At 47.8% G+C, this 23,421-nt stretch overlaps 1 protein-coding gene across 2 annotated transcripts in view; it reads left to right on the top strand.

Moving 5' to 3' along the window:
* Positions 1-23,421, top strand: part of CCDC69 (coiled-coil domain containing 69) — a 69,841-nt gene that overhangs the window by 39,072 nt on the left and 7,348 nt on the right. The window contains exons 5-8 of one of the 2 annotated variants that reach the window (XM_068278386.1): positions 58-131; positions 2,342-2,443; positions 16,112-16,231; positions 19,941-20,038. In XM_068278386.1, the coding sequence (XP_068134487.1) occupies positions 58-131; positions 2,342-2,443; positions 16,112-16,231; positions 19,941-20,038 (394 nt within the window). The remainder of the gene's footprint in view (positions 1-57; positions 132-2,341; positions 2,444-16,111; positions 16,232-19,940; positions 20,039-23,421) is intronic. The other variant, XM_068278388.1, reaches the window with a different exon arrangement.

Here is a 23,421-nt window from a genome sequence, read left to right as displayed (position 1 = left end):
ACATGTATGCACGGCTGAACGCTCAGAGGAAATGACCGCTCTCTCTGTTTTCCGCAGATCTGCAGAGACGCTTCGCTGAGGAGAGGACCTCGCTGACAGAAACATACGAGAAGTTAACCACTTCCCTCCAGGTCTGCTGGTTTCCTGATTCTTGAAGCGTAATTACAGCCTCCCTAAGTGCTGTGCAGTGATGAGAGCCAAAGTCACCGCAGACCTCTGCCTAGCTTCTGTATAAGTCACGTTAACCCTTCTGCAAATGAGTGTGTTTCCAAGAGACTGAGTTTTTGTTTTTTAGTATTTAGCGATGCATGTGAGTGGGGTTCATACTCGGGGCAGTGGTAAAAGGACGCATTGTTATCGCCTGAGCAGCAGTAGGAGAGGCTGCCCTGGGTGCGGCTCATTATTAAAGGGGGACTCTAGCCTGGTCTCTGGCAAAGGCTGAAAGTTCAAGGGTTACTGAACTCTAACAAAAAAAAATAGAAAAAATTACCTGGGTCTTCTTGCAGCCCCCTGTACTTATCCTGAGCTTGCGCCATCCAACCAGCAGCGGTGGCCCTTTTAAAGCTGGCCAGTCGCAGGCTGCTGCGCATGTGCGTCCTTGAGCCACGGCCACCCTGATTGTGCTTCAGTTGCCGGCAGCGTTCTGTGCATGCGCAGTAGGGATTTTTCCTGTACTGCCCAGAATGCTGCCATGCATCGGGGACGCAATGAGGAGGCGTCACTGCTGCTCGATGGAGAAAAGGAATGAGGGACTGCTGCGCTAACCAACATGGTGCAAACGGCGCGCGCCGCGCCGAAAAATGGGCATGGCCATGACATTCTATGGGTGGAGCTAACCTATTGATGTAACAGCGAGGCATAAGAAGGCAGTGTTTATGCCGTGATGTGGTCAAACGAGGGTTCGCATCATGGGTGTGCAGAAACTGTGTGATGGTATTTAATAGTATACCGTAACCCCAAAGCAGCAAACATAGCCAACTATGACCAATAAATAATAAATGCAGTAACAGTTACCCTGGACACCACAAAATAAACGCAATGGGCAACATGTCAGCACAAAATGAACGCAATGGGGGCAAACATGTCAGTACAAAATAAACGCATTGAAGGGCAACATGTCAGCACAAAAACGAAATGGGGGCAAACATGTCAGTACAAAAACGCAATGGGGGCAAACATGTCAGAACAATTTAAACGCAATGGGGGCAAACATGTCAGCACAAATTAAACGCAATGGGGGCAAACATGTCAGTACAAAAACGCAATGGGGGAAAACATGTCAGTACAAAAACGCAATGGGGGCAAACATGTCAGCACAAATACGCAATGGGGGCAAACATGTCAGCACAAATACGCAATGGGGGCAAACATGTCAGCACAAAATGAACGCAATGGGGGCAAACATGTCAGCACAAATACGCAATGGGGGCAAACATGTCAGCACAAAATGAACGCAATGGGGGCAAAAATGTCAGTACAAAAACGCAATGGGGGAAAACATGTCAGTACAAAAACGCAATGGGGCAAACATGTCAGAACAATTTAAACGCAATGGGGCAAACATGTCAGAACAATTTAAACGCAATGGGGGCAAACATGTCAGCACAAATTAAACGCAATGGGGGCAAACATGTCAGCACAAATTAAACGCAATGGGGGCAAACATGTCAGCACAAAAACGCAATGGGGGCAAACATGTCAGCACAAAAACGCAATGGGGGCAAACATGTCAGCACAAATACGCAATGGGGGCAAACATGTCAGCACAAATACGCAATGGGGGCAAACATGTCAGCACAAATACGCAATGGGGGCACATTTCACCTAGAAAAAAAAAAAGAATGTACTCACCTGACATAAGACAGGTCCCCTCACGCAGCCGGCCTCTGGTGTGTGCAGCTCCTCCGGACGATCCTCCTTCAATCTCCCGCTCTCCTCTCACAGGCAGAGCGGGGCTACGGCAAGATGGCGTCCGGAGGCGGAGCCCTGTACTGGAGACAGTCTCCAGTATATGGCTCCGCCTCCGGACGCCATCTTTCCGTAGCCCCGCTCTGCCTGTGCCTGCCGGAGGACAATGCAGGCTGCTGGAGCGGGGCTGCGGGGAATGAACTAGCGCAGCGTCTATGAGACGCTGCGGCTAGTTCATGTACGGTGACCAGAGTCCCGAGGCCGGAACGTCCCGCTGCTGAAAGCGGGACGTTTCCTGTGACCTCATGCAGCCTGGGACAGCGCCCCCCGAAGGCGGGACGCGTCCCGGGTAAAGCGGGACGTATGGTCACCATACTTTAGTTGTCACTCTGCCTTATTGAATAACTAAGATTATATTTATTTTTTATTACAGGAGACGATTGCTGAATTAAGTGGCCAGTTGGCATCCTTCCAAGAGAAAATGAGGCGGGTTGAAGAGTCGGTCCTCAGTCAGGACTATAAAATACACATTCAGGTAGTCTGTTATTTCTGAATTTGCAGTCAGCCTTATAAAACTGTCTTTGGCTGCAACATAATACTATGTTCAGTAATCCGTGGAACTACCGGTTGGTAGGTTTATTTAGGTAGTTACAGCAGCTGTGCATAGCTCCCAACTTTCCCTTTTTGGGAGTGACAGTCCCTTTTTGGGAGCCCTGTCCCTCTGTCCCTCTTTCACTCTCATTTGTCCCTCTTTCACCCTCATTTGTCCCTCTTTCTATGTAAATATACATATTTCTATACTAAAAGTGTGTTTGACTCTAAACTTTATTCCCAACCTTTAAATTGATATATTACTAATTTTAAAATGTTAGTATGAAGGAAAATGAACCAGGATAGAAAGGACCAGTGTTGTTTCAATTATAAAACTCTTTATAGTATGCGTGACTAGAGGCGTGGTCAGGGGTGTGGCAGGGACATGGCTTAAAGAGAATCTGTATTGTTAAAATCGCACAAAAGTAAACATACCAGTGCGTTAGGGGACATCTCCTATTACCCTCTGTCACAATTTTGCCGCTCCTCGCCGCATTAAAAGTGGTTAAAAACAGTTTTAAAAAGTTTGTTTATAAACAAACAAAATGGCCACCAAAACAGGAAGTAGGTTGATGTACAGTATGTCCACACATAGAAAATACATTCATACACAAGCAGGCTGTATACACCCTTCCTTTTGAATCTCAAGAGATCATTTGTGTGTTTCTTTCCCCCTGCAGCTATCTTCCACTGAAGTGTCAGGCTGTTTCTTCCTGCAGAGTGCAGACAGCTCTGCCTGTATGTAATTCCTCAGTATGTGAAAGCCCAGCCAGCTCAGAGGAGGATTTATCCAGCTTGTAAAAGATAAGAGAGAAGAGAGAAGCTGCCCTAATCTAAATAATACACAGGCAGTGTGCAGAGAGGGGGCTGGAGGGGGGAGATGCATCACAGAACCACAACACTGAAGAACTTGGCAGCCTTCCAGACACAGGCTGACAAGTCTGACAAGAGAGAGATAAGTTGATTTATTACAGAGATGGTGATAGTAAAACGTGCTGCAGTAAGCCAGAACACATTAGAATAGCTTTTGGAACTTGTAGGATGATAAAAAACAGGATGCAATTTTTGTTACGGAGTCTCTTTAAGTGTCCCTTTTTCTCATCTCAAAAAGTTGGGAGATATGGCTGTGCAGCAAGCCATGCTTTGCTTTGTATGCAGAAAACACAAACCAACTTGAATCAACAAGTCTGTGACAGCACAGATAGATCCCATTGAGTCATGCAGTATGTCACAGTGCCATCTGCAGGCCACAAGTATGAACACCACACATAACTTACAATTAATTTTACAAGTGAGATCCAGTACTGCAACGCAACGGCTCTGATTTCTCAGAGGGACTTCACAAAACGGTATTCCTATTCAGTGGCGTAACCATAGCCTCCACTGAAGTGGCAGGGCTCAGGAGCGGTGCTGGTGGCAGTTCTTTACCTACTGTAAGTATGCAGAATGCACAGCGAAAGCCTTATTATACATTACCTGCTGCTGGTGATCGGTTCTCCTCTACTTCCTGTTAGTTCGCATGCCAGTCAATCACCATGTGGGGACTAAAGCCGCATGGTGATTGGCTGGCTGCACAACTGACCAGGAAGTGGAGGAGATGCGACGATCGCAGGAGCAGGTAATGTATAAGGGCCCCTTTCCACTGGCAGAGACAGCGGGCGGATGCGGCTGTTCTTGGATCGCTCCGCATATCTAGCACGCAATAGAAATGTTCCATTGCCGTGCATTGGTTTCAGTGCGTTTCCAATCATTTTTATCATAATTGGGGAAAAATTGAACATACGTGTGTGGTACATTGGTCAGATTTTTGAAATGTTACAATCAGTCAGAAAAATTGATTGCAATTCATAAATTGTACAGATATTTAAAAAATTGGATGGTGTGTGGCCACCTTAAGGCTTCACATCTAAAATCGAAATAGCTGACGGCAGCGATTTTCATTCCCCCCCCCCCCCCCCCCCCTTTCGTCTCCCGGCGCTTAGCTGCATGCTCTGATTTTGTATAAAGCGCTTTTCTAAGCGCTTTTGCATGGCGATTTGTTTTTTCACTTCCTGCCGCAAGTCAGGAAGTGAACTCTTTGACCCGTAAAATAATAAATACAACATATTTTATTCGTAAAAGCGCTGGGAAAATTGCTATACAAAGCGCTTTTTCAAGCGCTTCGCGATTTCCCTATACCTTGCATCGAGCAAAAAACGCCCTCAAAATGGTACAAGCAGCGTTATGCTAAGCAGATTGGAAATGACGGCATTGAAAAAAAAAAAAAAGGGCGAAAACGCCCTAGGTGTGAATCCCCACCCCCAAACCTCTTGTTGAAGAGTTCTGTGCTCCTGTCCAGGAACTTCCAGAGTGTCCCGGCGTCCAGCGGCAGTCTCGAGTAGAACGCGGGACGCCTCTGGAAGTTCACTGACTGGAGCCGCTACTACGCAGGTAAGTATCTTTTTTCCTAAAGTTACAGTTGCTTTAAAATGGCCATACACTGATCAATGTTGGTGTTCAGTTGATCAAAAGATATAATTAAAATTCTGCAGGTTTGATCGATGCAAACGAATCCGTATCTGCCAGATAATGGAAAACGCTCCACCAGACGGGATGGAAAACTTTCTTCGATTGTACAACAAACGTATTTCAGTGATCTCAATCGGTTGAGCGTTTCTGAACATGCACTTCGTGGGATCGGAGGGGAAGAGGCAGCACTATGACTCACTTCCTGAACAGTCTGACATTACACGATCTGAGTGTGTGGAGCGCTGATCAATCGCGTCTCCCATCGACAAACCGTTTTCTGATTTAAGAAATGGATCCGAATGTCACAGGATCCTGTGTCATGTCTGTTTATCCAATGGGTGTTCATTGCAAAAAAGGCCTAATATATCTAAAACTAGCGCAAGATGGGGCTCTTGTTTATCATTGCGTAAAACCTTTTTTACATGTGGTTTTCACATTAAAGCGGAATAAAACCCAGCATTTCTACTTTGCTCTAATTATTTACAGCATATTATATACAACCAGCATTTTTTTTTACTAGAACTGCATTCAAAGGGTTAACACAGGCTTTAGAAGCTTCCCTGCCAGCAGAGCTGGCCGCTTCCGAACTTTACATAATGTTATCTTGTGTTTAATTGTATCAAGTCAGGAATGTAAACAAAGCCTTCTCTGACACTGCCAGGTCTCCTGAAGACAGTGAGACAATCAGAATGCATCAGAAAGCATTTAGGCTTAAGTTAGATAATGAATAAACCAGTTATGAATAAAATGCAAAGGCAGCTCTCAGAGTAAAAAAAACTGTACTTTGGGGACTTGTAATTCCTAAATGAATAATGATACTTATGCAAAAAAGCAAATATGATAACCGTATGGCATATAAAGAGTAGGAAAACATGTTTTTGTTGAATATTATGTCAGTTTTATTTCACTTTAACCACTTCGGTACCAGCAGCCTTTGCCCCCTTAAGGGCCAGAGACTGCTGGTACGCTAAAATGCCCTATCCCGTCGAATCGCCGCAGTAATCCATCGCTCCCGCCGGTCACGCCGCTCTGTCCACGCCGCAGGCTTCTCTCTCTGCTGTCTCTATGACGGCAGAGCGCTGTGCGCCGGTCAGGAGCCGCTTCCATTGGCTCCTGACCCTGTCACTCAATGTAAGCCAATGGGAACGGCTCCTGCCCGGCTCACAGCGCTCTGCCGTCATAGAGGCGGCAGGGCAGCACATAGCAGCGGAGACAGAGCGTCGGGAACGGACGGGGACATGCGGTGAATGGGATGTAGAGTTTACGTCCGGTCAGAACCGCAGCGCCACCCGCCCGACGTAGATTTATACTGCGGCGGTCCGGAAAAAGTTAAAATGCGACTTCATATGTGATTTTTATTTTTATTTTGATCAGTTTAAGAAAGTCATTGGGTATTGTGCAAGTTTATTCTGCAAGATGTAAGGTTATTTTGTTTTATTTGCGCATGCGAAAACACGATTTTGCGAATTTTAGCAGAAGTGTGATCCTCCATGGACTTTCATTAAATGTGTGGCAGACGCATTTTCGTGCATTTGAATTTTAAAGAGAAACTCCGACCAAGAATTGAACTTTATCCCAATCAGTAGCTGATATCCCATTGTACATGAGAAATCTATTCCTTTTCACAAACAGACCATCAGGGGGTGCTGTATGACTGATGTGGTGAAAGCCCTCCCACAAGAAACTCTGAGGACCATGGTACTCCTGGCAGTTTCCTGTCTGTGAACCTTGTTGCATTGTGGGAAATAGCTGTTTACAGCTGTTTCCAACTGCCAAAAAAGCAAGCAGCAGCTACACCACCTGCCAGCAGTAAAAATGTTACCATGTGATAAATGTCAGAATGTAAATCAGGGAGAGGAAAGAGTTTACAATGGGCAAACACTGACTAAATCATTTATACATAATTATTGTAAAAATGAAGCACTTTTTTTATTACATTATTTTCACTGGAGTGCCTCTAAGTGTGAACCCTGCCTAAAGGCCCGCCTCCACTGCGCTCCGCATGCGAGACGTGATGCCAGACACATCCTTATCCCGCTAGCTGTGTCATGCATGGCTACAGGGATTCTAATGCGCAATGCGTTTATATGCAGCATGGTGTCCATTTTTCTTCAACACCCCCCCCCCCCCCCCCTGCGCTTGGCCAGTACCAGACCTGTTTTTGAATATGCTCCATCTTATTGCCTGAGGAAGCGGGGTCACTCCTGCGAAACGCGTTATATTTTACTGGAGTATGTAAATAAATAGTTTTGCTGAAAACTGATGGACATTTTCTTGTCTGCCCGGAGGAGGTAAGTCCACCACTACCTCCTCACTTTGTTTTTTAGATCTTTCTATCCTTCTGGCGCCTCAGTATCCATACTACGTTATACATATCCACCCTTGGTGTAGGGGTGTTACCGCTTTTTTTCCTTGATCTACAGAGAGCGACTCCTTCAAAGTGAATGGGAACCGCATTTAAAGAAATGAGACAGATACTTACCCAAGGAGAGGGAAGGCTCTGGGTCCTATAGAGCCTTCCAGCTCCTCTCTTGGTCCCCTCGTTCCAGTGCTGGCTCGCCCGGTAGCAGTAGGTGACTAAATTAGTCAAATACTGCATTACCCGGCCAAAGGAGGCTTCAGAAGTTTTCAGGGAGCTCGAGTGCTCCTGAAGAAGGGCGGCCCTGTACTGCGCCTGCGCAAGCACGCTCTCTTGCACGCTCACGCCTGTGCAGTATGGAGGACACTGCTCCCGAAGACTTCCAAATACCCTTTCGGTGGGGGATTGAAGCCAGCACAGGATAGAGAGCACCGAGAGAGGAGACGGAAGGCTCTATACGACCCAGAGCCTTCCCTCTCCTTAGGCAAGTATTTGCTTCATTTTTTTAAAAAATGCGGTTCCCATTCACTTTAATCCTGAGTGGGGACAGGTCTGATCTCCCCACTTGCCTCTACAGTGGTTGCCTATGCGGTAACCCTGACTTGTGAGTATACTGCACATACTTTTCCACACACCTTCATTTACCAGTGCATACTGCACTATATTGGGCTTTCGGTGTCCCTCTGTTTAACTCTGGGGAGTACTTACCTCTGGAGGCGGAAGCCTCTGGATCCTAATAAGGCCTCGCGGTCTTCCTCCACCTCCGTCCTCGGGATCCAGCGCAGTAGCGGTTTCCAATCAGGCTCAGGTGGAAACAGCCAAGCCCGATTGGGCCGGCACGCCTGCGCAGTAGAGTGGGCCGGCGCGCCTGCGCAGTAGAGTGGGCCGGCGCGCCTGCGCAGTAGAGTGGGCCGGCGCGCCTGCGCAGTAGAGTGGGCCGGCGCGCCTGCGCAGTAGAGTGGGCCGGCGCGCCTGCGCAGTAGAGTGGGCCGGCGCGCCTGCGCAGTAGAGTGGGCCGGCGCGCCTGCGCAGTAGAGTGGGCCGGCGCGCCTGCGCAGTAGAGTGGGCCGGCGCGCCTGCGCAGTAGAGTGGGCCGGCGCGCCTGCGCAGTAGAGTGGGCCGGCGCGCCTGCGCAGTAGAGTGGGCCGGCGCGCCTGCGCAGTAGAGTGGGCCGGCGCGCCTGCGCAGTAGAGTGGGCCGGCGCGCCTGCGCAGTAGAGTGGGCCGGCGCGCCTGCGCAGTAGAGTGGGCCGGCGCGCCTGCGCAGTAGAGTGGGCCGGCGCGCCTGCGCAGTAGAGTGGGCCGGCGCGCCTGCGCAGTAGAGTGGGCCGGCGCGCCTGCGCAGTAGAGTGGGCCGGCGCGCCTGCGCAGTAGAGTGGGCCGGCGCGCCTGCGCAGTAGAGTGGGCCGGCGCGCCTGCGCAGTAGAGTGGGCCGGCGCGCCTGCGCAGTAGAGTGGGCCGGCGCGCCTGCGCAGTAGAGTGGGCCGGCGCGCCTGCGCAGTAGAGTGGGCCGGCGCGCCTGCGCAGTAGAGTGGGCCGGCGCGCCTGCGCAGTAGAGCGGACTCGATAGGAGTCTATTTCCGACCTGAGCCCATCGGAAAGCTGCTACTGGAGCTGCACTGGATCTCTGTAGGCAAATATTGCTGCACCAGTGCAGTGCTTGTTGGGGCAAGTTTCGTGGGAGCCAGCGCTGGATCCCCCAGGCTAGAGATCGGGGGAGCCTCATCAGGAGGGGAAAGCCTCAGGATCCCAATGTAAGTATCCCCCGGAGGTTTTTTTTTTTTTTTTTTTCTTCTTTCTTAATACAGATTCCCTTTTAAGAAGGCAAATCGCACTAAGCTTTGCTTTTTGGTAGGAGGGCTTTTCGATCCTTCAGCCCCCTATACTTTTCCAGTGGTTGTTGGTTACTCTAAGCCAGTGTTTCTCAACATTTTTTTGGTATGTACCTCTTTTAAAACCCTGTACTCACCAAGTACCCGCTAGCATGGTAAACATTATCACATGTACCCCTTGACAAATATATATTTAATCGTAGTACATTATAATTGGTTCTAAACCATTTCCAAGCATTTACTATTGCTTTTAATTAGCTAAAATACTAATTTGGTGCTGTTTAAATAAGATGTATCATTTTCTAAAACTCTAAATTTGTTATTTTTGGTTAAGTATATCAAGCCTGAGTACCCCCTAGAACCCTCAGAAGTACGCCTTTGGGTACGCGTACCGCACGTTGAGAACCTATGCTCTAAGCTATCTGGTTCATTGTATAGATAAAGGTGGTCTACAAAGGCTCCCCACCAGTGATGTATGAAGTTCTTTTTACGTGCAGTGTTTAGTGCTCTGCCTTGGCACTGATCTCGGTGTAGGGCTTGTTTACGTGTGATGTCTTAGCACTGAACCTGATCTCGGTGTAGGGCCGGTTTACGTGCAGTGTCTTGGCACTGGCCCTGATCTCGGTGTAGGTCCTGTTTACGTGCGGTGTCTTTGCACTGGGCCTGATCTCGCTGCAGGTCCTGTTTACTTGCGGTGTTTAGTGCTCCGCCTTGGCACTGATCTCGCAGTAGGTCCTGTTTACGTTCAGTGTCTTAGCACTGGACCTGATCTCAGTGTAGGTCCTGTTTACGTGCGGTGTCTTGGCACTGGACCTGATCTCAGTGTAGTGCCGGTTTACGTGCGGAGTCTTTGCACTGGACCTGATCTCGCTGCAGGTCCTGTTTACGTGCGGTGTCTTGGCACTGGACCTGATCTTGTTGTAGGTCCTGTTTACGTGTGATGTCTTAGCACTGGACCTGATCTCAGTGTAGGTCCTGTTTACGTGCGGTGTCTTGGCACTGGACCTGATCTCAGTGTAGTGCCGGTTTACGTTCTGAGTCTTAGCACTGGACCTGATCTCAGTGTAGGTCCTGTTTCTGTGTGGTGTCTTGGGACTGGACCTGATCTCGTAGGTCCTGTTTACGTGTGATGTCTTAGCACTGGACCTGATCTCAGTGTAGGTCCTGTGTACGTGTGGTGTTTTGGCACTGGACCTGATCTCGGTGTAGGGCCGGTTTACGTGTGGTGTCTTGGCACTGGACCTGATCTCGGTGTTGGGCCGGTTTACGTGTAGTGTCTTAGCACTGGGCCTGATCTCGGTGTAGGTCCTGTTTACGTGTAGTGTCTTGGCACTGGACCTGATCTCGGTGTAGGGCCGGTTTATGTGCGGTGGCTTAGCACTGGACCTGATCTCGGTGTAGGGCCGGTTTACGTGCGGTGGCTTAGCACTGGACCTGATCTCGGTGTAGGGCCGGTTTACGTGTGGTGTCTTAGCACTGGACCTGATCTCGGTGTAGGGCCAGTTTACGTGTGGTGACTTAGCACTGAACTTGATCTCGGTGTAGGGCCAGTTTACGTGCGGTGTCTTAGCACTGGACCTGATCTCGGTGTAGGACCGGTTTACATGTTGTGTCTTAGCACTGGACCTGATCTCGGTGTAGGGCCGGTTTACGTGCGGTGTCTTAGCACTGGACCTGATCTCGGTGTCTTAGCACTGGACCTGATCTCGGTGTAGGACCGGATTACATGTTGTCTTAGCACTGGACCTGATCTCGGTGTAGGGCCGGTTTACGTGCGGAGTCTTTGCACTGGACCTGATCTTGTTGTAGGTCCTGTTTACGTGTGATGTCTTAGCACTGGACCTGATCTCAGTGTAGGTCCTGTTTACGTGCGGTGTCTTGGCACTGGACCTGATCTCAGTGTAGTGCCGGTTTACGTTCGGAGTCTTAGCACTGGACCTGATCTCAGTGTAGGTCCTGTTTCTGTGTGGTGTCTTGGGACTGGACCTGATCTCGTTGTAGGTCCTGTTTACGTGTGGTGTTTTGGCACTGGACCTGATCTCGGTGTAGGGCCGGTTTACGTGTAGTGTCTTAGCACTGGACCTGATCGTGTAGTGTCTTGGCACTGGACCTGATCTCGGTGTAGGGCCGGTTTACGTGCGGTGTCTTGGCACTGGACCTGATCTCGGTGTAGGGCCGGTTTACGTGCGGTGGCTTAGCACTGGACCTGATCTCGGTGTAGGACCGGTTTACATGTTGTGTCTTAGCACTGGACCTGATCTCGGTGTAGGGCCGGTTTACGTGCGGTGTCTTAGCACTGGACCTGATCTCGGTGTAAGGACGGTTTACGTGCGGTGTCTTAGCACTGGACCTGATCTCAGTGTCTTAGCACTGGACCTGATCTCGGTGTAGGACCGGATTACATGTTGTCTTAGCACTGGACCTGATCTCGGTGTAGGGCCTGTTTACGTGTGATGTCTTAGCACTGGACCTGATCTCAGTGTAGGTCCTGTTTACGTGTGGTGTTTTGGCACTGGACCTGATCTCGGTGTAGGGCCGGTTTACGTGTGGTGTCTTGGCACTGGACCTTATCTCAGTGTTGGGCCGGTTTATGTGTAGTGTCTTAGCACTGGACCTGATCTCGGTGTAGGTCCTGTTTACGTGTGGTGTCTTGGCACTGGACCTGATCTCGGTGTAGGGCCGGTTTACGTGCGGTGTCTTGGCACTGGACCTGATCTCGGTGTAGGGCCGGTTTACATGCGGTGGCTTAGCACTGGACCTGATCTCGGTGTAGGGCCGGTTTACGTGCGGTGTCTGAGCACTGTCACTGATCTCACTGTAGGTCCTGTTTACGTGCGGTGTCTTGGCACTGGACCTGATCTCGGTGTAGCGCCGGTTTACATGCGATATTTAATGCTCCGCCTTGGCACTGATCTCGCTGTACGTCCTCTTGACTCCTCTGCGTTCCTCACACACAGTTATTTCAGGGCACAATACGATAATCCTTTTCCCTCTGGCAATCTGTCCACACATAGGTGTGCTGCCACATTCCTGGCCTCCCTGTAATCGCGCAGGAAGGAATGCGAAGGGGCCGGCTTGTGTTGCGAGCGCGGAATCCCAGACGCTTCTTTCATAGATGAAGTTCAAAAGTTTAAACTAAGATGTTGACATATTTCCGGATGTCATGCGGGTTTATGTAATGTGTGTTCCCTTTCAATGTCGCGTGCCAGGAGGAGGAAGTGTCAGCGGGTGCACAGGGGGCGCTGTGTTCCGTGACTGACACCGCAACCGCACGGCAAGGGAAAGTGGGTGGGGCTTAGCAAGGGGGTGGGGCATAGTTATATTAAAGCCAAGTTCTATTAACCAATCTGAAAAAATCCTAATAACTTAGTAATTGGAATGTGTGTGTGCAGTATGTGTGTGTACTGTGTGTGTGTGTGTGTGTGTGTGTGTGTGTGTGTGTGTACAGTGTGTGTGTGTGTGTACAGTGTGTGTGTGTGTACAGTGTGTGTGTGTGTACAGTGTGTGTGTGTGTGTACAGTGTGTGTGTACAGTGTGTGTGTGTGTGTACAGTGTGTGTGTGTGTACAGTGTGTGTGTGTACAGTGTGTGTGTGTACAGTGTGTGTGTGTACAGTGTGTGTGTGTGTGTGTGTGTGTACAGTGTGTGTGTGTGTGTACAGTGTGTGTGTGTGTGTACAGTGTGTGTGTGTAGTGTGTGTGTGTGTGTACAGTGTGTGTGTACAGTGTGTGTGTGTGTGTACAGTGTGTGTGTACAGTGTGTGTGTGTGTGTACAGTGTGTGTGTACAGTGTGTGTGTGTGTACAGTGTGTGTACAGTGTGTGTGTACAGTGTGTGTGTGTGTGTGTACAGTGTGTGTGTGTGTGTACAGTGTGTGTGTGTGTGTGTACAGTGTGTGTGTGTGTGTGTACAGTGTGTGTGTGTGTGTACAGTGTGTGTGTACAGTGTGTGTGTGTGTGTGTACAGTGTGTGTGTGTGTGTGTACAGTGTGTGTGTGTGTGTGTGTGTGTACAGTGTGTGTGTACAGTGTGTGTGTGTGTGTGTGTACAGTGTGTGTGTGTGTGTACAGTGTGTGTGTGTACAGTGTGTGTGTGTGTGTGTACAGTGTGTGTGTGTGTGTACAGTGTGTGTACTGTGTGTGTGTGTGTGTGTATATACAGTGTGTGTGTTGTTTAGTTTTTTTTAAAGTGAAGATACTGCAACTAAAAATTCAGTCCACTATTCATTAAGGTGTCCAGACAAATAATAGGCAATGGGATCCTGTCCTCACGCTGGCCTGCTTTCAAGGTGTAGGAAAGCAGTTGCCACACCCTTTCAAATGGCACATGCCATCGCCCCACCCTGTCACATGGGATTCGCCACACCCTGTCACGTGGCGCATGCCATAGCCCCGCCCTGTCACGTGGCGCATGCCATAGCCCCGCCCTGTCACGTGGCGCATGCCATAGCCCCGCCCTGTCACGTGGCACATGCCATAGCCCCCAGCCCGGCACATGCCATAGCCCCCAGCCCGGCACATGCCATAGCCCCCAGCCCGGCACATGCCATAGCCCCCAGCCCGGCACATGCCATAGCCCCCAGCCCGGCACATGCCATAGCCCCCAGCCCGGCACATGCCATAGCCCCCAGCCTGGCACATGCCTCTCAAAGTCATAAAAACCTGCAGGTCCATCTGCGCCTCTACGGTGTCCTCTCGCAGCCATATCCAGTTTCCACAGAGCCTCCACTCTCAATCATTGTATCAGTGTCCTCTTTATAACCCAATCAGCACAACCCCATGTGACTGGGCGTGGTGATGGCATGGGCCATGTGACTGGGCGTGGCGCTGGCATGGGCCATGTGACGGGGCGTGGCGCTGGCATGGGCCATGTGACTGGGCGTGGTTGATGGCATGGGCCATGTGACTGGGCGTGGTGATGGCATGGGCCATGTGACTGGGCGTGGTTGATGGCATGGGCCATGTGACTGGGCGTGGTGATGGCATGGGCCATGTGACTGGGCGTGGTGATGGCATGGGCCATGTGACTGGGCGTGGTGATGGCATGAGCCATGTGACTGGGCGTGGCGGTGGCATGGGCCATGTGACTGGGCGTGGTGATGGCATGGGCCATGTGACTGGGCGTGGCGGTGGCATGGGCCATGTGACTGGGCGTGGTGATGGCATGGGCCATGTGACTGGGCGTGGTGATGGCATGGGCCATGTGACTGGGCGTGGTGATGGCATGGGCCATGTGACTGGGCGTGGTGATGGCATGGGCCATGTGACTGGGCGTGGTGATGGCATGAGCCATGTGACTGGGCGTGGCGGTGGCATGGGCCATGTGACTGGGCGTGGCGATGGCATGGGCCATGTGACGGGGCGTGGCGGTGGCATGGGCCATGTGACTGGGCGTGGTGATGGCATGGGCCATGTGACTGGGCGTGGTGATGGCATGGGCCATGTGACTGGGCGTGGTGGTGGCATGGGCCATGTGACTGGGCGTGGTGATGGCTTTACCTTGTGAGAGCAGGCCAGCTTGAGGACTGCTTACCATAGCTATTTGTCCAGACCTCTTTGGGAGTGTAAAGTAAACTGAAATATATACTGTGTGTGCTACCGATTTGTATATTAAAGGACCTCGATTGCTTAAAATAGTAAAATTTATAAATACATATAAAATATACTGTACATTTCTCTAGTAAAATGCACTGTAAATTACTTTTTTCCTATGTCTTTGTCACTTACAGTAGGTAGAAAAAAGCTGACCGCTCTGACAGATTCTGGGCTAGTCCATCTCATGCAGGATCCTTAGTATTCGCTTTATTCATTGTATAGATCCTTTCCAGGAAGTGCTTATGTAAAGTTGTCAGCCACCTTCCCTACTCGTTTTGGCAGTTGGACTGAGCAACTGCAGTTCAGTGAGTGCTTTTGTAAATAAAGGAATAAATGGGAGTACCCCATGAACAGATGGACAATTCCAAAACCTGACGGATTTGTTGGATTTTCACTACCTGCTGTAAGCAACTACATAGGAAAAAATTAATAGTACATTTTTTTTTTTTTTACTCTGGGAGAAATCTATATTTACAGTTTATGTATTTAAAAAAAAAAAGGGGGGGGGGGGGTTGTTTTGTTTTTTGTGGCCCTTGAAGGGAACCAAGGCTGTGGAGTCTGAGTTGGAGTCGGAGCAATTTTGGGTACTTGGATTCGGAGTCTGAGTTGGTGGTTTCATAAACTGAGTCAGATGATTTTTGTACCGATTTCACAGCCCTGAAGGGAACATTGGAGAACCGTGACTTTAGATTGTAGCGATCTATACGTCCACCATGAAAGCCAGCATGCTGTGTATCCGGAAAGTCAATAAGATGCTAATCGTTCTGAGTAGATGTAAATTTTATGACATGTCATTAAAGTGAACCAGAGAGGAAGCACCCTCATGTATGTTACCATATATGTCAGGGGGAACATTAGAGAAAACACCTACCCTGCTCTCTGTTTCATTCTGCACTGCACAGCTTCCTTCTAACCAGCTGTGATAAAATCCCCCGATTGAGCATTCAGTCTGGCTTTGCTCAGGAATATTTATAGCTGAGTCATTATAGCAGAGCCACAAGGGGGCAGGCTTGGGTTTGAAAAGACATCAGAGAAGACAGACTCAGCTATAATGATTCCTGAGCAAAGCCAGACTGAATGCTCAGTTAGGGATTTTGTCAGGGCTGATTAGAAGCAGGCTGAGCAGTGAAGAATGAAACAGAGAGCAGGGTAGGTGTTTTCTCTAATGTTCCCACTGATATATATGGTAAAATATCTTCATCTCTGGTTCACTTTAAGCTTGGAATTGGATAACTGGAATGATTGTTTCTCTGGATGGTTTGATGGTTTCAGCCCAATGGCTGTAGAACTTTAATAATGGCTTCCTTTATGTTTTGCTGAAAGGATCATGGCAGCCCCGGGGAATTCTGGGAGCGAGAGCTGCAGAGCCTGCATTTTGTGATCGAAATGAAAGGCGAGAGAATCCGGGAGCAGGATAAGAGACTGCAGGCCCAGCAATCCACGGTAAGATGGAAGATGTTTCCGGTATTATGGAACAGACCTTGGCAGATGTCCTTCGTCTAGGATCAGGAGCTGATCCCTTGGGTGACATGGTTGGGCCGGGCTGCACTGAATCTAGCCTAACGCTGAGAACTGGAGTGTTACTATTTCTCTTTAAAGCTTGGATGGTTGGTTTGAGTAACCAAGGGGGCAGTTACTTTTTCTCAGGAGTAATACGTGTACTTAAGACTTCAATTTATTTTTGTGGAAAGTAATGATCAAGGCTGGCAATCCCTTAAAGGGACTCTGTAACAAAAATGTAATTGTCTTTTCTACCATCCTACAGGTTCCTAAACATATTATAATGTGCTCTGGCTTACTGCAGCACTTTATACTATCACCATCTCTGTAATAAATCAGCTTATCTTTCCCCTGTCGGACTTGTCGGCCTGTGTCTGGAAGGCTGCCAACTCTTCAGTGTGATCTGCTATGCATGCCCCCTCTATGCACACTCCCCTGTGTGTGTGTGTGTGTTATTTACATTAGCCAGCTTTTCTCTGCTCTCTTATCTTTTACAAGCTGGATAAATCCTCTGTTCACATACTGATGAGTCACATACTGCAGAATTACAGACAACCGGGCAGAGCTGTCTGCAAGAGTAAACAAACAATCAGCTTGTAACTCTTCAGTGAGCTGCAGGGGGAAAGAAACACACAAATGATCTCTTGAGATTCAAACTGTATACAGCCTGCTTGTGTATGGATATATTTTCTATGTGTGGACATACTGTACATCAACCTACTTCCTGTTTTGGTGGCCATTTTAAAGAGAATCTGTATTGTTAAAATCGCACAAAAGTAAACATACCAGTGCGTTAGGGGACATCTCCTATTACCCTCTGTCACAATTTCGCCGCTCCTCGCCGCATTAAAAGTGGTTAAAAACAGTTTTAAAAAGTTTGTTTATAAACAAACAAAATGGCCACCAAAACAGGAAGTAGGTTGATGTACAGTATGTCCACACATAGAAAATACATCCATACACAAGCAGGCTGTATACAGCTTTCCTTTTGAATCTCAAGAGATCATTTGTGTGTTTCTTTCCCCCTGTTCTCATGCACTGAAGTTTCAGGCTGCTCTTTTCTTCCTGCAAACAGCTTTGCCCTTGTCTGTAATTCTTCAGTATGTGAAAGCCCAGCCAGCTCAGAGGACGATTTATCCAGCTTGTAAAAGATAAGAGAGAAGAGAGAAGCTACTCTAATCCTAAATAACACACAGGCAGTGTGCATAGAGGAGCCTGGAAGGGGGAGTTCATAGCAGAACCACAACACTGAAGAACTTGGCAGCCTTCCAGACACAGGCTGAGAAGTCTGACAGGGGAAAGATGCATTGATTTATTACAGAGACTGTGATAGTAGAAAGTGTTGCAGTAAGCCAGAACACATTACAATAGCTTTTGGAACTTGTAGGATGATAAAAAACAGGATGCAATTTTTGTTACAGAGTCTCTTTAACATTGAAGTGAATTTATTGTTTGTATACTATAAAGTACCAATATATTACGCAGCGCTGGACATTAGTTTAGGTTACAGATATTTAGGGGTGACATACAGCAATATGACAGTACAGGAATACAAGAAAACCAGATCACACAGCACAGTATGAGTACAAGGTAATGCTTAGTCACTGGAGGGGAGCATGGAGATCACACAGCACAGTATGAGTACAAGGTAATGCTTAGTCACTGGATGGAGCATGGAGATCACACAGCACAGTATGAGTACAAGGTAATGCTTAGTCACTGGATGGAGCATGGAGATCACACAGCACAGTATGAGTACAAGGTAATGCTTAGTCACTGGATGGAGCATGGAGATCACACAGCACAGTATGAGTACAAGGTAATGCTTAGTCACTGGATGGAGCATGGAGATCACACAGCACAGTATGAGTACAAGGTAATGCTTAGTCACTGGGTGGAGCATGGAGATCACACAGCACAGTATGAGTACAAGGTAATGCTTAGTCACTGGAGGGGAGCATGGAGATCACGCAGCACAGTATGAGTACAAGGTAATGCTTAGTCACTGGATGGAGCATGGAGATCACACAGCACAGTATGAGTACAAGGTAATGCTTAGTCACTGGAGGGGAGCATGGAGATTAGGCGAATAGAGCTCACTCAGATGCATAGCATGGGTGTACGGTAATGGAGGTGCAAGATCAGGTAGGACACACAAGGAGGAGGACCCTGCCCAAAGGCTTACAATCTAGAGGGAGAGGTAAGGACACAAAAGGTAGGGGACCAGAGTTCAGCTGTAAGTTTAGAGCACCTGTGAGGGGTAGTAGGCCTGAGTGAAAAGGTGAGTTTTGAGGGCCTTCTTGAAGATGTTGAAGGAGGGGACTGCCCTAATGGGTGGAGGTAAGGAGTTCCATAGTGTTGGAGCAGCTCTTGAGAAGTCCTGGGGGCGTGCATGGGACTGGGTGATGCGGGGGGCGGTTAGGCGAAGTTCATTGGAAGAGCGGAGTGAGCGGCTAGGTGTGAATCTCTGAGTAAGATCGGAAATGTAGGTTGGACAGGTTTTGTAGACAGATTTGTAGGTCAGACACAGTATCTTGAATCTGATTCTGGACTGGATAGGAAGCCAGTGGAGGGATTCACAGAGGGGAGCCGCCCTGGTGGATCGATGGGAGGAGTGGATAATTCTGGCTGCCGCATTCATGATGGACTGCAGTGGGGCTATTCGGGTCATAGGGAGACCAGACAGAAGGGCATTGCAGTAGTCAAGGCGGGAAATTATGAGGGCATGGATGAGGAGTTTGGTGGTGGCAGAGGTCAGGAAAGGGCGCATCTTACAGATGTTACGAAGGTGGAAGTTGCAGGACTTTGTGAGGTTTTGGATGTGGGGAGTGAAGGAGAGTGCGGAGTCCAGGGTGACACCCAGACAGCGGGCTTGAGAGGTAGGGCGAATGGTAGTGTGGTTAACAGTGACATGCACATCTGGGAGGTTCATGGATGACCAGGGTGGGAAGATCATAAATTCCGTTTTGTCTAGATTTAGTTTCAGGAACCTAGCGGACATCCAGGAGGAGATGGCGGATAGGCAGGAGGAGACCTTGTCCATGGTAGTGGTGGGTATGTCAGGGGTGTGGAGGTAGATCTGGGTGTCATCTGCATACAGATGATAGTTAAAACCCATGGAGGAGATAACCTTGCCAATGGAGGATGTGTATAGGGTGAACAGTAGGGGGCCAAGGACCGAGCCTAGGCGGTTGGGGGTGGATGAGGACTCATTGAAGGTGGTCGTGAAGGTGCGGTTGGATAGGTAGAATGAGAGCCAGGGCAAGGTCATAAATGCCCATGGACTGGAGGGACTGGAGAAGTAGGGGATGGTCTCCTGTGTCAAAAGCTGCTGAAAGGTCAAGGAGGAGGAGAATGACGTAATTGCCTTCAGCTTTAGCTAGGACAAGTCATTGACCACTTTGGTGAAAGCTGTTTCTGCAGATGGTACATTGTGTACAGCCCCTCTCCTTTATGTACTGCTCCCCATCTGCAGCATCCTCTTTCATATGCTGCCACCCCATTCATCCACCACCCTAGACCCAGGCCTTTGTGTCCATGTAAGATATTCATCCCTGATTAGGACTCTGCGCCCGGCATTGTTGCATGTTGCCAGTTAGATGTTCACCATCCCAAATGTTGCCGCTGATGCATTTCTTTATTATGGTTACAGATGGATCGGAATGTGGTCCTGGAGGAGCGATTACACAGCCTGCAGCAGGAAGGGGAGGCTCTGAGAGCGCAGGCCCAGAACCAGGCAGCCATGACCATGTAAGCCCCGTCACTGATCCTCACCAATCACCATAGCTACACTAACATACAGACTCGATTGTATATAGATTTTACATTCTACAGGGTTTTTTTTGTTTTTGTAAATCACTGCGATTTACACTGCGGTGCTCAAAGGACCACTATCCCGAAAAATGTTAATACGTAATTTAAAAAAAGGAAATTTCCTCCCAGTGTAAATTGTGCTATAAACTACTTTTTTCTCCTTTCTTGTTGTCACTTACAGTAGTTAGTAGAAATCTGACAGGTTTTGGCCTAGCCCATCTCCTCAGGGTTTCCCTTTTTTTCAAAAGCACTTGGTGAACAGCAGTTGCTTGGTTCATCTGTCAGAATAGTGTGCAAACAGGTAAAAGGGGTGGCTGGCATCTTTGTATAAATCCTTTCCAGGGAGTGTTTCTGTAAAGAATACATGAAATACTGAAAATTCCCCCCCCCCCCATGAAGAGATGGACTGGTCAAAAACCTGTCAGTTCCATCAGATTTCTACTAACTCCTGTAAGCTTCAGCAGCCTTCGTAGAAAAGTAACTTATAGCTCATTTTGCTCTGGAAGAAATGTACTTCTTATTTGTATGTGTTTACATCATTTTACGCCATGGTGCCCCTTACAGTAAGCCCGAGACATTTGGGAGGAAAGGATTTTTACTTGCATAGGCTTCCTCCAGGCCCCCTGTAGTCTGTCTGCTCTTTCTGTGTCCTGCTGGTCCCCTCAGTTGTGCGATTCTGCTAGGTTGTGGACTGCTGCACCTGTGCTATCCCGACTCCTGGCCGCCTGTACCAGCTGATCGCGCACCCATGGTCGGGGCTGTTCTGCACAAGCGAAGTTACTGTTTTAACAAATTACGCATGCGCAGAACACCCTGGGTAACCAGATGATGTGAGCGGCGGGAATCGGGAATGCATAGTAGTCTGTGACTGAGCTGAATCGCTGACAGCAGCAGACCGGAGGAGACCAGGAGGACATCCAGGGGACAGATGGATTATGCGTTGGCTGGAAGAAGCCCGTTAAAGAACAAGCGACACCCATGCTAACCTAGAAATAAAAAACACATATATAAGTAGATAAATACTACTTCTACTTACATAACAGATGTATTGTGCTATCCACGTAATGATTCCTGTGAATGTTATAAAGGGAAAGCAGAAAATCCTATTCTAGGCAGTGGCCATCTTGCCAAGCTAATGTTGACATCATATCCTCCCTGACTCTTGTTTCCCCCCTCCCTTCTCTTGCTCATTGTGTATTCATTAGCTGCCCTCCTCCCAGAGTCTTCAGACACTCCCACTGAGGTGTATACTAACTACACTGTCTTTTTTTTTTTTTCTTATTTACACATCCAATCACTGAGTCACCTCAGCCTTGCTTGTAAACAAAGTAATCAGAGGGTGTTTCTGATAAACTGCTAGAAAGGGAAATAAATGGAAGAGAAGGAATATATTCTAGATAAAAAGAACCCCCAGCATTCAACTGTTTGGCACTGACTATTAAAGGGCCAGTGCTCCTAAAGTATGTGATAACTCCAAACCATAACAGCAGAAAAAGTTTTGGATGCAGGATTAGCATCTTTATCACTTAATACGCTCAGACCAGTTGCTGTTGAATTTTGATTTTTATGGAGACAATACCGCTTTTAGTAAAAATACTTTTCTCCGTTTCTCTCAAGTATTATGTGAACGTCTGTTACTGAATAAAATGCATTATAAATAATGTTATTCCTTGTAGCAGTCACTTAAATTACATTGGCCTCAATTCTGATAGTTATGTGCGTTTTATAAGTATGTATTTGTCGGTAAAATACCTCAATCTGTGGTCTCTTTTTTTTATGGTCGGGGGGGCAATTATCAAAGATTTAAAGTACAGTATTTCAGCGGTTGGCATGCAGTAAATAATTATAATAGTCTTTATCTACCTTCCTTCCATAAGTCGTATCGTATTTTTTTTTATTTTTTTTTATTTTTTTCTGGGGGCGGGGGGGGGGGGGGGGGGGGTTGTTATTATGTAGCAACCTATGGAAAGTATAAAAACTGCAAAATGCACGCAAATTGACTTTACCTTCAGGCTGGACTTAAGGTGCGTACACACGCACTACGGCCGCCAACGACTGGTCCTTCAGACCCTCCTGCTGGGCGGACATTCAGCCGACCGTAGTGCGTGTGTACGCACTGTTGGCATACTGATAAGGCGGTTTCTGAACGATCCGCTGAGCGGGAGGGTCTGACGGACCCGTTGTTTGTTACAATAGTGCGTGTGTACGTACCTTTAAACTGATCTAGACATTAGGGGGCATGTTGGCACTTAATTTACCGAAGAAAAGATTTTCAGTCAAATATTGCAAAATACAGCACATTTTATGACCTAATTTACTGCATTCCTTAAATTATGACTAAAATCTACCAGAATAGCAAACTGCTTTTACCGTATGCCGTAAAATACCATGTATGCGCTAAAACGGATGCTAAGGCTTCCAGAATGGAGGCTATTATGTTTTCTGTTTTTCTCTCTTCCTATCCCTATGTAAATGGCAGTGGCCGAGTCTGAAATCCCTGAACAATGCATATATGAAATAGTGGGGCAGCTGCCATCTTTGCTTAGGTACTAAGGTGCGTACACACGTCTGATTTTATGCCCGATGCTTGAAATGCTATTTACAGCTAATTTACATGTCGTTTGACTGGTCAATGAACTTGATAGAACGATGGACCAGGACAAATGACTGATCAACGGACTTAATAGAACAATGGACCAGGACAAATGACTGATCAACGGACTTGTTGTTTGAAAATCTACTAGTTTGAAACTAATAGCCTTTCAAACAAGTCAAACTGCCGTTCAAACTGGACCGGTTTGAACAACAAGTCGTTCAGAAATATCAGACGTGTGTACGTACCTCTAGTACTGATGATTGTAATCTGCTAATTAGGATTACGCAACATGTCTCGTACATTTTTCACAATAACGGCCCAATATAATTACGATTTAGACATCGAATTGATTTTGCGAAATTCTTTCGTAATTTCGAGTCATTTTTAGCCTGTTTTAGTTGTTAATAGCAAAGGTTACCATACATGCAATCATTAATTCTTTTAAAAAGATGTCATTTTTGAGAAAATTCATGTTTAAAAATGTAAAGGAAATTTTAAAAATAAAAAATAAAAACTCCATTTGATTAAAAAACATTTTTAATTTGCAGTTCTCAAAAACTACAAGGTCTTATGTGAAAAACTCCCCCGACTGTCCGCTTGTTTAAGGATACCCGAGGTGACATGAGGAGATAGACATGTGTATGTACAGTGCCTTGTAATTCAGAAAACATTGAGAATCCCTGTAGGTGGCCACACAGGATACAATTAAAAACCTCTTCTCATT

Source organism: Hyperolius riggenbachi, chromosome 3, assembly GCF_040937935.1.
Source record: "Hyperolius riggenbachi isolate aHypRig1 chromosome 3, aHypRig1.pri, whole genome shotgun sequence".
Taxonomy (NCBI): domain Eukaryota; kingdom Metazoa; phylum Chordata; class Amphibia; order Anura; family Hyperoliidae; genus Hyperolius; species Hyperolius riggenbachi.
This window is presented reverse-complemented; position numbering and strand designations above follow the sequence as displayed.